Source organism: Anomalospiza imberbis, chromosome 20 (genome assembly GCF_031753505.1).
Source record: "Anomalospiza imberbis isolate Cuckoo-Finch-1a 21T00152 chromosome 20, ASM3175350v1, whole genome shotgun sequence".
NCBI lineage: Eukaryota > Metazoa > Chordata > Aves > Passeriformes > Viduidae > Anomalospiza > Anomalospiza imberbis.
Window position 1 is genome coordinate 3212469 of NC_089700.1, and position 15412 is coordinate 3227880.

General features: G+C 49.5%; 1 protein-coding gene across 1 annotated transcript; it reads left to right on the forward strand.

Moving 5' to 3' along the window:
- The first annotated feature begins 584 nt into the window (after positions 1-584).
- Positions 585-12689, forward strand: MKS1 (MKS transition zone complex subunit 1). The gene is made up of 17 exons (XM_068210150.1): positions 585-724; positions 797-1010; positions 1783-1938; positions 2333-2430; positions 2627-2755; positions 3068-3172; positions 3888-3996; positions 4862-4918; positions 5839-5881; positions 6377-6439; positions 7499-7569; positions 8336-8399; positions 9882-9989; positions 10507-10640; positions 11341-11423; positions 11514-11611; positions 12087-12689. The coding sequence occupies exons 1-17, from the start codon at positions 651-653 to the stop codon at positions 12191-12193; spliced, it is 1713 nt and encodes a 570-aa protein (XP_068066251.1). The 5' UTR covers positions 585-650; the 3' UTR covers positions 12194-12689.
- Positions 12690-15412: the final 2723 nt, after the last annotated feature.

Consider the following 15412-nt stretch of genomic DNA (forward strand, 5'->3'; position numbering starts at 1 on the left):
GGAGTGTGGGACCCTCCCTCACACGGTGGGGGTCTGTGGGACCCTCCCTCACACGGAGAGGGGTGTGGGACCCTCCCTCACACGGAGAGGGTCTGTGGGACCCTCCCTCACACGGAGGGGGTCTGTGGGACCCTCCCTCACACGGAGAGGGGTGTGGGACCCTCCCTCACACGGAGAGGGGTGTGGGACCCTCCCTCACACGGTGGGGGTCTGTGGGACCCTCCCTCACAAAGAGGCTGGGGGAATGTCCCCAGGGGCCGGGAACCCTCACACGGTGGGGGTCTGTGGGACCCTCCCTCACACGGAGGCTGGGGGAATGTCCCCAGGGGCCGGGAACTCTCACACGGAGGGGGTCTGTGGGACCCTCCCTCACACGGAGGCTGGGGGAATGTCCCCAGGGGCCGGGAACTCTCACACGAAGGGGGTCTGTGGGACCCTCCCTCACACGGAGGCTGGGGGAATGTCCCCAGGGGCCGGGAACCCTCACACGGAGGGGGTCTGTGGGACCCTCCCTCACACGGAGGCTGTGGGGCGCCTCTCACGCGGAGCTTTGCGGGCTCCGTGCGCGGAGCGGGCCCGGCTGTGCGGGAGGCTCCGGCCGCGCGGGGGCGCTGCCCACCCGTGCACGCCGGTTTCCCCGGAGCGCGGCCATGGCGGGCGCGGCGCGGTGCGGGGGTAGCGCCGTGTACCGCTCCCGGGACCCCGTCCGCAACCTGCGCCTACGGTGAGCGCCTGCCCGGCCCCAGCCCGGCTCCGCCGGCCCGCACAGCCCTGACGCTCCGCTCCTTCCCCGCAGGGTCCGTATCCAGCGGGTCGCGCCGGCCGGGCCTCTCCTGCCGCGGGTGCCGCCGCTCGCCAGCCCCGAGAGCCCGGGCCGGGCCGACCGCGCCGCCGATGCGGGAGCGGTGCCGCTGCGGGTCACCGCGGCCTCTCGCGCAGGCGCCCAGAGACCCCCGGAGGACGAGGAGGAGGAGGTCGAGGTGGGGTGGCAGGAGAAGCTCTTCAGCCAGGTGGGTGCACGGAGAGGGGGGCGAGGGGGACTTCGCGGAATAGGTCAGATCGGAGGGGATCACGGGGATCATCGAGTCCGACTCCCCTGCTCAGGCAGGGACCTCACAGAACGCTGCTCAGGCTTGTGTCCAGCTGGCTTTGAAATACTTCTAGTGAGGGAGACTCTACACCCACTCTGGACAGCCTGGTCAGGGCTTGGTAAGCGCACAGGGAAGAAGTTGGAACTTTCTGGGTATCAGTTCCTGCCCGTTCCACTTGTGCCATTGCTGGTCTCCAAGGAGCAGAGCCTCGTTCATGCTCTGACCCCTCCTTGCAGACACTTGACAGGCAGGGATGAGGTACCCTCTTAGTGTCTCTTCTCGAGGCTGAACAGTCCCAGTTCCCTCAGCTTTTCATCATAAGGAAGGTGTTCCTTGATGAACTTTGTCACCCTCTGCTGAACCTGCTCCAGGAGCTCCACGTGTCTCCTGTCGTGTCCAGAACTGGACAGGCTTGGAGGAGCTTCCTGACACCCCCTTTTCTGCCCCTCACTGTGGGGTTCCTTGTTTCAGGGCGAGCTACTGTGCCCAAGGCTTTCCAGGTGGGCATCGGTGTGCTGCTGGCTGCCACATGCCTGAGCAGTGTTGGAGCTGCTCTGGAGCTTGAGTTATTTGCTGGGATTCTCAAAGGGTCTTGTGTCTGGGGTGGCTTTGGAAAAAAGCTGAAAAATATTTGTGGCTTTGCCAAAGCTGGTGAAAGGCAGCTGTTGTGCTTTACCTGTGGTGTTGTCAGTTTGAGGTGGATCTGTACCTGAATGAGTCAGCCTGCCAGACTCCCCTGGACTGGCAGTACCATGAGGAGATCCGGAAACTGGAGAAGGCTGGAGGTCGGAAGAACTGTCGCATTTTCACCTACACTGACCACGACCGATTCACCAACCTAGAGGAGGTACCAGCTCTTAGTTACTCAGTGTCTGTCAAAACTTCCAGTCCTGCTGCAGAGGGAGCATTTCTTGGTTCTCAGCCGGGCAGATACTGAGTGCAGGAGAACACACTGCTGCAAAGCAGTTTCCCCTGGTGCCCCAGACCTGGGGTGGGATGTCCTTGGTTCAGAGCAATGGTCAGGACAGCCAGATTGACTTGGCTCAGTAGGAGCACTGCTCCTGAGGAAGCTTGCTGGCTGGAGTGAGCTGTATTTTGCCACCAGAACAGTGAAGGAATTCTGCAGTCATTTAGCAAGTTGTCCTTGCACGTGGTTGTGTGCATATCTGTTCCCTCCTCTAAGAGGAGAGCTGTGTTTGGGAAAGATGACCAGTTAAGCTAGTTCCTGTCTGTTCTTCCAGCTCTGCCAGAAGGTAACTGACTTGGATCATGAAGTGCCATCGTACCTGGTTGAGAGGATGGCCAATGTGAGGAGGAGAAGACAGGACCGAAGGCCTGTGTGAGTTCAAACTTGGGCTTGGAGCTTGTTCATGCAGCTTTCGTGGTGCTGGTGCCCCAGCTGTGGGTCAACCTGGTCTGTGGGAGCTGATGGCTTGTGCTGTGTCACACGTGTAATCCAGCACTGTGACTCCTCATCATGGTGGGTTTGGTGCTGCTGAGGTGAGCTGTGACTGGTGCTGTTCTCTTGTTGACAGAGAAGCAAGTTCTCTGAAGTCAAAAATCATCACCTGGGAACCTTCAGAAGAATTTATAAAGAACAATCATGTAATTAACACACCTGTCCAGACCATGTACATCATGGGGGACTTGGGACCTTATGGGAAGTAAGTAAAATCCTGAAGGGATTGTAATTTTCCAAAAGAAAATCCATGTTTCCTTCTTACTCAAAACTCCTGTTTCTTTCATTAGTTAAGGGGGGAGAATCCCAAGAGCTCAGTAACGTGGGCTGCAATTTCTTTCTGCCTCTTTCTTCAGTTGGGAGGTAGCTGAGTGTGTACATCCAAAAGGCTAATGTAGGAAAGTGTGTATGTGCTCCCTTCTGTATCCCCAGGTTCCTTTACCAGCTCTGCTGTTCCAGAGCAGGAGAGTGTCCATGTTCTCTGTTTAGACCGTGTTTTCCTGGTGTCCTCCTTCAGGCTTGGTCACAGGGAGTACGAAAATGTGCTTTGCACAATCAAGGTGGATGGCAATGGGGTGATCACAGTGAAGCCTGACTTTACTGGCACCAAAGGAGCCTACCGGTGAGTGGGACAGGGCTGGGACCTCTCCTGGGACTGGGGGCTAGGGGCTGAAATGGCTGTTTCCTGGTCACCCTTTGGGCAGGGGATCATCACTTAAATTGAGAAATACTTCATTCATTTCAGAGATTTCTAGAAAAATATTATTGTGTGCTTACGGTCAGGATCACTCTGTGTGTGCTATGTGGGGCTTTTGGGCAAGTCTCTAGGGTTGCAGGTTATCATGGAATCATGGAATGGTTTGGGTTGGAAGGGACTTAGAAGCCCATCTCATTCCACCGCCTGCCATGGGCAGGGACACCTTCCAGTATTCCACATTGCTCCAAACCCTGTCCAACCTGGGCTTGGGCACTTGCAGTGATGGAGCAGCCACAGCTGCTCTGGGCAACCTGTGCCAGGGCCTCACCACCCTCAGAGGGAAGAATTTCTTCCTGATATCCATCTAACCCTGCCCTCTGTCAGTTTGAAGCCATTCCCTCTTGTTCTATCACTACCTCCCTTGTAAAATTACATTATGCATGTGGCAGATGCAAGCAAGTCTTCCATTTTGAGGGAATGATGCTGGCAGGTTCTTGGGAGTGAGGAGAGGGCTATGAGTGCCCTTGTGTCACTGCACAGGCTGGGTAGAGGGGACACTGCTGGGTCAGGAGGGCCCCATTGATGCCATTATTCTCTGCATAATGGGGGAGGTTTTCCCATGTGTTTTGGGGCTCTGCAGGATCGAGCTGGATGGAGAGAAGCGAGAGGTGTGGGAATACACTATTGAGAATGCATCTGCCCAGGTGCAGCCAGAGGAGGAGGAGCGTGAGCAGCGTGTGTTCAGAGAAGTAAGTACTGGCCACAGAGCATATTCATGAGTTCTGAGTAACGGAGGCAGCTCAGATCATCATGGAGATGGAACTTCTGGTGCTCTGCACACCTGAAGGGACAAAATGTCACTGCCCTGAGCCTCATCCTGGTCAGGGATCTGAGAACTACAGCAAATACTCTCTGCTTCATCCCTTATTCCTTAAAGAGACCTTGTCCGTAGTTGTCCTGCCTCTGGCTGCAGTGCTTTAGAGAGTGAGAACTGATGCAAGAAACCACTCAACTCCATGCCTTCCTAGTGTCACCTGCCAGTGTTTTTCCTTCCCTTTTGAGCAGTGGGCAAACCCTTTCCTTAATCTTCCTCTTGTTGCCTGTATATTTATTAAATGATGTCTTGTTACCTGTAATGTCCCAGGATATTGGGATCCCATTTCACATCTTGATTTTTCTGAATTGCCTTTTTGTCTCTTGACAGTTTATGAAAGTACTTTTTGGTTTAGATTTTCACTTGTGCATTTCCTTACTGGTTTTGTGGTCACCAAGGAAATCATGATTTCACTACACTGATCTCTGCCTGGCCATTTCCTTGGAATAATCTGAACCTGTGTTTTTCAGATAACATTTAAGATGTGATTTTTCAGAGCTTCTTTTTCCCTTAAAACTGGCCTTGGAGAACCAAAGCTGAAGTTCTGTGCAGTGTTAGCAGTTATGCATCTGTGTTCTACTAGATACTTACATTCTTCATATTTCTTGTAACAACCCCACATATGCTAAGCCTGGTAATGATTTGAGTTTAAATTATATACGGTTTAAGTTTTGCAGTACATAACAGCAGATATAATCAAAATGCCACCCTTTTGTTGTTTTTGTTGTGTGTGTTCCCAGCTGTACGGGCGGCACAGGGATTACCTCAGTGGGCTCGTGGGCTCAGACTTTGAAATGGTGAGTTCCAGAGGCACTGGCAGGGACTGGAGTTCTGTTGTCTTTGGGGTCTGGTGACCTGGCTCCCACAGTTTGCACTTGGCAGCACAGTCTCCAAAGACTGTTTTGCTCTGGAGGGAAGTTGTCAGCTTTTACCTTGTGGCTTCAAGCAGAAAATTGGGTCAGAAGAGACAAGTGGCAGTGGATTTGGAGTCTGCAGGGATCCATCCTGCCCGTTCAGGGCCTGCTGAACATTACAGTCTCTGTGAGGATGTGTGCAGTGCCTCAAGGCCTGTGACTGTAGTACTTTGAGAAGGAAGGAGGGTTTATGTCTTCAGGGACAGTGATTGCTGTTAACTTCTTCAGTGTCAAACAGCTCTATGTGCCACTTTGTGAAAATAAACAGCCCCTCAGACTCAGACTCATGCAGTTTCCATTCTCAGTAAATTATCCAAACTGCAATCTTTTTTTTTTGCTCAAATATTGTTTGACAATGTAGTGAATACAAATCAGTGAAATACAATACAAAACAGTGAAAGTTGTGCTTTCCAGTACTTTGATAGTGTGTCTCAGTGCTTCCCCCTGCTCCCTCATCTTGGGCAAATGCAGGAGCATGACAGAAGCAGGACTGTGATTTCTGCAAGTGACTTCTCACTGTGTGTTATATCAATCTTGACATCTGTAAGAGACCTATTTACAGAACAGTTAATTCCTGCGGGCTGGGCTTTGGGGGTTTGGTCTCTTTAGAGCCTCTTTCCAGAGGGACTGTTCACTTCTGGAAGTGATAGGACAAATCATGCCTCCTCCCTGGCCAGAACAGTAAATCATTCATGTCCGAAAACCCATGAAGTACCTATGTGAGATATTATTGGGAAGGAATTGTTGAGGTTGCACCAGTGGTTGTTGAACTCTTTATCTTGTTTGTCTGCTATTTTTTCCAGCCTCTTCCTGGTACTCTGAGACTTCTTGTGAATGGAGAAATAGGTGAGTCTTTATTCTAAACAGTCATAGGGGCCAATGTGGGTGTGCTAGGATGGCTGAGGGTGTGATCCAAGAATTTTTGAATCCCTAAATTCAAGAGACCCTAGAATCCTTTACTTCCTCCTTCTCCTCCCTGTTTCCTGTAGACTAATTCCTTGAGAGGCATTTACAGGTTGGAGGTTACAAATGCTGTAGCTGTTCTAAGAAGGCCTAGGTCTGAAAATAGGAGAGCAGATTGCTATAATATCTATTAATGTCCCAAAGAAACCAATTAAATGTGTGAACTCCTTCATCTGGTTAGTGAAACAGAGACAGGGCTAGTCTGGAGGAGGAATCTTCTCTGTGGGTTGTCTCCTGTTACTTTGAAGGCTTTTCCCAGCTTCCAGCAGTAACTGATTTTCCTTGAGGTTATCGGTGGTGGGTCTCCCAAAAATCTACAGTGAATGCTGGAAGAATTTGTATGGAATCAATCAGCTGAAGTTCATTCTCTCTTCTCAGTTTCAGCTCAAGGCTATGAGTATGACAACCTTTATGTGCATTTCTTCCTGGAGCTGCCTAACCGTGAGTATTCACATTCCCAGCCACATCACAGCAGTTGAAGAGATGAAACAGGCTTTGGCTGGTCCATCAGACCAGCTCTGCTGGGAGTCAGCAAAAATGAATGTTGAGGCTGGGATCTAGTCAGACGCCTTCAGAGCTAAAATGGCAGAACTCAGCTCAGACTGGGACATAGAGATGGTAGTGGTGACCAGTCTATCCAAACTTCATTCCTTATCTTGCAGAGAACAGCTTTCCTGTGCTCTCCACCACAGTGACCTTGTCTGATTTCAGTGCTTGCCATCATGCTTTGTGCTTATATTAACATATGAAATTTTGATGAATAAATAAGGCTCCCAGCACTTACATGTATATCCTGCTGCATATTTAATTCTCCTAAAGCTATGGCTCTGCCTCCCCTCTCTGGATATATCTGTCAAGATACCGCTTGTGCTACTCAGTACATTTAGATAAGGCTCTACTTTTCTCTTGACATGAGTTGGTGCTTTTCATGGACAGTTCAGGGTGTTCAGAAGAGCAGTGCCTGGAACAGGACAGGGAAAAGTCATATGAGGAACAGCTGAGAGAGCTGGAGGGGCTCAGCCCGGAGAAGAGGAGGCTCAGGAGGGACCTTCTCACTCTCTACAACTCCCTGACAGGAGGGTGCAGCCAGGTGGGAGTCAGGCTCTGCTCACAGACAAGTAACAGGACAAGAGGAAACCACCTCAAGTTGCACCAGGGGAGCTTAAGGTTGGACATGAGGAAGAATTTCTCTATGGAAGGGGTGGTCAGGCATTGGAAGGAGCTGCCCAGGGCAGTGGTAGAGTTCCCATCCCTGGAGGTGTCCACAGAATGACTGGATGTGGCACTCGATGCTCTGGACCGGTTGACAAGGTGGGGATCGGTCACAGGTTGGATTCGATGATTTTGGAGGGCTTTTCCAACCTTAATGATTCTGTGAATGTCAGGGTGGGTGTCATTACTTTTTACCCCAGTCATCAGGGACTGACATTCTCCTTTGAGCTGCTCTGGTTTGTGAGTTTGGCCTCACCCCAAGCCTTCATCTTCTCCTGTCCCCTGCAGAGTGGTCAAGCTCGCCGTTCCAGCAGCTCTCAGGAGTGACACAGACCTGTGCTACCAAGGCAGTGGGCTGGGTAAGGACACTTTCAGACCTGCAGAGCAGTTTGAACAGGCAGTTTCTGGAGTGGAACATGGGTAACAAACTACAGATATATTCAGCAACTGTCCTGAGTTGGGGGCTCTTTTCAAAGCCAGAGCATGTTTGGGATTCTCCTTGTTCTAATTATACTTGTCATTTTTTCAAGGGACCACCATCTCCAAATAAAACTAAACCAAATAAAGCTACTCCCATGCATTTTCTGGAATCTCACTTTTTTATTCATTCTTGCTGACTGATTGCCTTTGGATCTTTGTGTTCTCCAATGCTCTGAGTTAACCAAGCATTGTTCCAACTTGCCTGGGGCAGGAATGTGCAGAGACTGTACATTGACTTTGAATTTTATCAGCTTTTTAATGTATTTTATATGTTCTCATATTACAAAAATAATTATCATACAACATTTCAGTAATACCATTGTTTGAGGTGCTGTGCTTGGTTTGGCTCCTGTAAAGTTTGAGGCTGCCCTGTAGTTATGCAATTGACTGAGTTTTCATTTGAGGTGTGTCACTCCCTTTTTCCGTTATTTTCAACATCCTGTTCCATCGACATGGCACTAGGGAGTGTATGCAGGTCCATCCTGCAGTCACATGTTTCTTAGTGGGATGGAATTGATCTTTTTGGTCAGCATCACCTGCATTCTACCATTCTAGTTCCTTTCTCCCAGCTCTCTATGCCCTTTGCAATGCTGGTGATGAATTCTCTTGTCCAGGAATCTGATCTCTGCCCTGTTCTTTTTCTAGGATAATGTGGCCTACTTCTGCTACCCCTTCACTGTGGAGATGCTTTACACCCAAGAAGATGAAGGTGTGTTTCCTTGTTACTCTGAAATCCTTTGGTCCCACTGTAGCTGTCATGCTGTCTGTCCTGTTGGAGGTGAAAAGACAGAGGGAAATGCTTCTGGTTCAACAAAAGTTCACCCTGTCACCACACAGCCCCTGGACACATCCTGTGTTTGCCCTGCCCAGGAATCCATTAGCATTTTTTATGGATTCATTGATGTTGCCCTGTTTCTAGGCTGTAGGCAGCTTTATCCAGTTGGAAAACTACTTGGGTCTTGGCTTGTCTCTTTAAACCTGGAGTGCAGGGCTATGTTGCTGTGCCTGCACAGAGCCCTGGGATGCTGCAGCTGGAGAACCAGGCAGCTTTTTTATACACAGCTAAAACTCTGTGCTGAGTCTTACATTTGTAGACGTGCTCAGTGACCTGTATAATCCCTAGATAGTTCATGTCACTTTGAAACTTCAGCTCTATTTTAAGCCGGGCTTCTCTGCTGCCTGTTCCTGCTGCTTCTTCACCAATCCTATTGCTCTGTGGATACAATTGCTAGGGACAGCTCTGTGGCATGCCTTGCCACTTGAATCCAATGTACACTTTGGATCTGGGTATTCAACCAACACTAATGAATTTTCAGACTAGAAGAAACACAATGAGTTTGTTTCACTGTGGAAAAAATGCTTGGAGAGATGTAGGAGGATCCAAGTTAATATTCCCCCAACAGCAATAGGAACGGTCAGAGATAAACAGGTTCTGCTGTTTGGCTTCAGATCATTCATGGAAGATTTTCTTGTCTGCTCAAAGATAATTGACAGCCCAGTCTGGACTTGCTCTTAAAGAATTTTCCCTAATTTTTATCCTCAATAATTCTGTTTTCAGCCTCAAATCTGAGGGTTCAGCTTTTATAGGGGAAACTAATCAACCATAAATCTTTGTTAGTCATTGTAGAAGAAATACAGAAAGAACTGTGGTGGAAGGGTACTGGAGTGTGTTCAGAGAGGGAGCAGAACTGGGGAAGCATCTGGAGCACAAGAAATAGCTGAGGGAGCTGGGCAGACTCAGCCTGGAGAAAAGGAGGCTTGGGGAGGACCTTCTCACTCTCTACAATTCCCTGACAGGATAGAGTCAGCTGGGGTTTGGGATCTACTCCCGGAGAACAAGGGGCAGGACAAGAGGAAACTTCAAGTTACTCCAGGGGAGGTTCAGGCTGGACACTAGGAGGCATTTCTTCCCATAATGGGTGTCAGGCGCTAAAAGGGGCTGCTCATGGAGGTGATGGAGTCCCCATCTCTGGAGGTGTCCAGGGAACGACTGGAGGTGGCACTCAGTGCTCTAGTCTGAGTGACAAGGTGGGGATTGGTCACAGGTTGGACTCGATGATCTTGGAGGTCTGTTCCAAGCTAAATGATTCTCTGATTCTTTGGCTTCCTACTAGTGGAGTTGGGCATTTAGCATTCTTTTTCTCACTGATAGTCTCCTTCCCAAAGCTGTGACCTGCTCCCCATCTTGCAGAGAGTCTCCCTCAGTGGCCTGTTCTCTACTTTGAGGTCCTATCCCTGGATTTCTGGCAGAGGTATCGTGTGGAAGGATATGGGTCCTTGGTGCTGCCAACATGTCCAGGTAAAGCATCCTTGGGACATTGTGTTAATTGTCTGGGAGAATGAGTTGAGTGGTTCCTCTTGGGAAGTGATTCAGCCAGTCCCAGGGATTTGGTGTACTCAAGGGAGCAGCCAGCTGTCTGGGGTGCAGCAAAGAATGTGAGGCACATTGGAGCTGCTGCCCTTGATCCTTTGATACTGCCATCACAACATCTGGTGTGATAAAGCTCTGGGGTGATGCTGTGCCTCCATCTGTACAATGGCAGTAACTCTCTGTGTCCCACGTGGGATCTGGGAGTGACCCCTGTGTGTTATGAGGAGATGCTGCTGTTGGGCAGAGGGTACTTTTCAGCATTGGCTGTGTGACTAGAATGGGCTGACTCAATGGGAATGTGCTTTTAGAACATTTCTGATACTGTGCAGTGTTTCCATTTCTGGACAGCTCTTGGGTCAGCAGGTATCCACCTGCCTTTGCTGTCCTCTGTGACTGAATAAATCACAGGTCACAGCAGCTAAGCTGTCCTCTTGTCCTGGGCCAGGTGTCCACATGCTCACCATCCCCACCTGGCGTCCTGTGGGTCTGGGACCTGTTGCTGAAATGAGGAGGTTTTTCATTGGGGGATCGCCTGAGCTGGAGGATTTAACTTACATCCGGATACCATCGACCTTCAAGGTGGGCTCAGCTGCAGAGTAGCCTCTTGCCAGGACGTGGTGCATTTTGCTCTTGGGTTCAGGTGTCCGTGGTCAGCCTGGACCAAATTTGAACAAGGATGAGCTGCTGCTCCTGTTCTTCTCACTAAAGAAATGTCTCCTCTGTGAGTCTTGTAATCCTGAGCAGAGGAATGAGCAAACACTGAGGCAGAGCTGTGCCTTCTGAAGGGTGAGCAGCTCAGAGAGGTAAGGAAACATGGACCAAAGCCTTGGCTTACCCCTGCCTCTGCAGTGTTTGTCAGGTCAGCATTTGGTACCAGCTGTAGACTTCCTGGTTTCTGTGAGGAATTTGGGCTGTATTATGCCTGGAACAGCTTCCAGAAGAGAACAGAATCCCGAAGCAAGAAGCTAATGGGTGTGAGGCAGGTAGAAACTTCATGTTCTTCAGTAAGTTGCAGAGGTGGCTGCTGGTGTAATGAGCAGGGTGATGTTAGTGGCACCTTTGTGTGGGAACAAGCCTTGAAGCAGTTGTTGAAACCCTGCCCCAGCACTGTACTGTCAGCTTGCAAGTGTTTAGGTCCTGCCCTCAACACAGCCTGGAACTATGTGCCCTTCTTTCCAACCTTGCAGGGAAGGGAAGACTATGCCCACAGGAGTTTGTGGTCTGGTGGAACACGCTTGTTTTCACTGTGAGGTTATTCTAACCTGTGCCATCCCTGCAGGGAAAGCGCTTGAGCCGCTTTGGTTTCCGGACAGAGACCACAGGGAGCGTCACGTTCCGGCTCTGTTGCCTACAGCAGTCCAGGTGAGTGCAGCAAAGGGAGTATGAGCTCCATCAACTCCATCTCCTGTGCTGGTTTTGGCAGCCCTAACCTGCTGGTGTGCTTCTGTGCAGAGCCTTTCTGGAGAACAGTGCCCTGAGACAGCGCATGCAGAGTGTACTGGACCGACTGGGAGGCTTCAGCCAGCAGAGCTCTGTCTACAATGTCTTGGGTAGGGCCTTCAGTGTCATTCTGTCTTGGGGAACTTTGGCTCCCTTTTTACAGAGTCGGCAGGATATTTCTGGATAATCCATTACTGTGGGAGTGATTCCCCTCCCTGTGAGCTCTCAAAGTCTGTGGCAGAAGTTAAATGTTCTGCTCTGAGCTGGAAACTTGAGGAAGCATCAGCTCTGAGCAGGCAGGAGGGATAACCTGCTGTGTGAGGGCACAGCCTGGACTGGGCTGCGCAGTCTTGCTTGGCACTGGGCAGAGCTGGCAGCACTAAGGCACAGGCTCTCTCTGATTCCATTGTGTACAGAAATCAGAGAGCAGCAGGTGGGGCAGCACCAGGTGCTTTGGTGGTGTAGCCTGTTCATAGGAAGTGGGATCCTGCACCAGGAGAGATGATGTTCCCTGAATAGACACATCCCTCCCCTTCTCTAAGGCTGTCTTATGCATTCTGGCCTGCTGTCACCTCTGTGTTGTAGAGGCTTTCCAGCGGGCACGGCGCCGGATGCAGGAAGCGCGGGAGAGCCTTCCCCAGGACCTCATCAACACTTCTGCCTCTGCTGTGCCCCAGCCACTGGAGCCGTGAGTGTCACCTCTGCTGCTTGGAGCACTTGGCATCCTCTCTCCAACACAAGCTCCCACCCCTCAGCAGGAGTCCCAGTGCTGGTGCCTGGAAGCTTCAGAAGCCCTTCCTTTGTTGCTTTCTTTGGATGGGAGAGGGAGCTTGTAACACCTCCAGACCCAGAATTTGCATTTCCACAAGTATCTGTGGAAGGAGCCCTTTTTTCCAGGCCCTTTGTTATCAGACTCTAACAATACAGCCAATTTTTCACATTTCTTCTGAAATATTGGCATGGAACCTGTGAATCCTGTAACACCTTTTCATGGATTGAAAAGGAAATAATGAGAAAAATTGTTAAATTTAGTTTTCTTCTTAGAGAAGAGGGTGATGCTGAAGGTCAAGGCATGGATGCTGTTTGAGATTAATGGAATGACTAGATAACTTCTTGAGAAATGCTGATAATTGTTGTTAGCTGTCGTGTACAGGGCAATCAACAGTAAAATTAATCCATCCGCCTCTACCTTAAGACTGATTCATTCCTCGAGAGAGCTCTCTGCCACATGTAATATATGAAATTAAAGCAAAGGAAGACAGATGGAGAACTGGACAAAAGGATTACATTCTGCATTTTCTTGTGTGCCCATAAGGTCTGGCTCTGCAGTGGCAAGCAGGAAGTTTCTTTGTTCAGGAACACAATTGAAAACACACCTTTGCTTTAGTTCACCACAGAGCTTTTGGGGGTTGGAAGGTTTGCAGACAGTGAGAGCAGTTGATAACATTTGCACAGCAGCTGAACTTTGAACTGTTCAAGCTGTTCATTTGAGGTTGATATTTGTTGGTGGTTCGTTGTTGCATCTCTGATTGCAGAACACTGTGGTGCTTCCTGGAGAAGCTTGTGTTTACCCACTCTTTACCCAGTTTCTTCTGTTATTTTCTCATTTTTCCCCCTGTTTTTATTTCTGTCCCAAGTTCAGAGGAACATAGCTCCCTGCAGACTGACAGTGCTCTGCTGGTTTGTGCACGAGTCACATTTCCATGTGTTTTCTGTTCCAAACAAAGGATGGGAAGAGAAATCTCAAGCTCAGACCATGCATGTTTGAATGTGTCTGTGAATTTAGGATTCAAAGGCAGGGTATGAAATATGAATTGGCCATCCTTCTTTTGCTCTACACATTCCTCCTTTGCAGGGAACAAGTGACTCGTGGTTCCAGCCATGTGAGTGGTTGTTAGAACATCCCCTTATTCCCTGCTGCTCCATTGTTTTCCTCACTCCCTTCTTGCCATTTTGAGGTTGTCCCAGTCTTCAATGAGAAAACAACAAAAAGGAATCAGCAGCTCTCAGAGTTTGTTCTTCCTTGACCTTTGCTGTAATTCCTAGATCTGTCTGGCAGCTTGAATCTCTCTGGTAATTGCAATTATAAGGGAACTTCTGTTCACCTTCCTTGCCTGTTGCCCCTCATTTTGATGGAGGAGGCTCCAGGATGTGTTGGAAGTGTGGCCTGCAGAGCAGTGTCCTTGGCCTGGAGCTGGGTGATGTGCCTGGTGCTGCTGTGACCACTCTGGAGGTACCACATGTGGTACTGGAGAGGCAGAACTAACTCTGTGTTCTGTCATGGTCTGTAATGACTGACCCAAGATGAAAAACATTCAGTGACTATGTAGCACTTGTTATCTCTATATTTTAATCTTCATTCACATTGTGGCCTTGTGTGTTTATCACACTCTTCTGGGTGCTTTTGTGGTGCTTATCACCAATAGCTGAACTGCATCTCTCTGAAAGGCTTCTTAGGATGGAGTTAAAAGGTTATGAGAATAATTTTTTTGTCAATAAAGTAACAAAACACATTTTTAATTGAGATGATGCCAATAGCAGATCCTGTTAGAGTGGAATTTTCTGATGAGGTCAGGTTCCTGACTCATTGACCAGTTATTATGGCAGGATTTAGTATCCTGAGTGTGAGATGCACTAAGATGTACATAATTATATAATTTTGCTACTTAGAACTCTGGATAGAGAAACTCACAAGGAGATTTTAAAAATTAAAAATTACTAGAACCAAGAAAGCAATTCTTCCAAAGTAAGAGACTGCAGTTCTTCACTGTCATGCTTGCAGCCTCCTTGGCCTGACAAAATAAAGTGGTGCTGCTGGTAAAAGCTGGTTTGAAGAGACCCCTCAGCAAATGCTCTTTGAATTTGCACTTTTATAAATTAAACTAGCAAATTTCCATATACATGTGCACATATGAAAATGTCACTGATCTTTTAGTCACATTGGTGCTCTGAGCCTGCCAAGGAATCTGGCTTGGAGAGGAGGTGTGCACAGCTGGAACTAGAGATCACCAAGTTGATTAGAGTGATGGAACACCTTTCCTGTGAGGAAAGGCTGTGAGAATTGGGATTGTTCAGCCTGGAAAAGAGAAGGCTTTGGTGTGACCTCATTGTGGCCTTCCAGTTCCCAAATGGAGCTGACAAGGAAGATGGAGAGAAACCATTTACAAGGGCTTCAAGTGACAGGACAAAGGGAAATAGCTTCCCACTGACAGAGGGCAGGGTCAGGTAGGATATTGGGAAGAAACTCTTCCCTGTGAAGGTGGGGAGGTGCTGGCACAGGTTGCCCAAAGCAGCTGTGGCTGCCCCATTCTTGCAAGTGTTCAAGGCCAGGCTGGACAGGACTTGGAGCAACCTGGGATAGTGGAAGGTGTCCCTGCCCATGGCAGGGGATTGGAATGAAGTGAACTTTAGGATCTCTTCCAACCCAAACTGTTCCATGAATCTATGATTCTATGGCTGGAATGGGGTCGTGCATTTACAGGGAGATTGAACAGGAGATGGGCCCTGGGGTCAGGCAGGAGGGGACACCGGTGTCCTCCCTGGAGCCATGAGGAGGTCACTGTGGGGAACTGTCCCTGCAGTTCTCACCAGAGGGGTGCCCATACAGGGAAACTCAACAGGAGAAGTGAGAGGAAGGACTGTTGTGGCTGCACAAGAGCTTGGGATGGGTGGGCACGAGTTAACAAGACAGGGGTCCCCTGAACTGAAAGGGGAGGACAAGAGAAGCCTGCAACAGGCACAGACCAGGAATTGCTGCAGATTCTTGGGGGTCCCAGAGTGGGTCTAGCAGTGAGCCTTGAGGTTCTGTGCATGACTGGCAGCCCCCAGCTCTGGCTACACCAGCTGCAGCAGCTTAGCTGGTTTCTCTGGGGCTTTGTCTGCTTCTTCCTTTGAGCAAACTGGAGCTATGA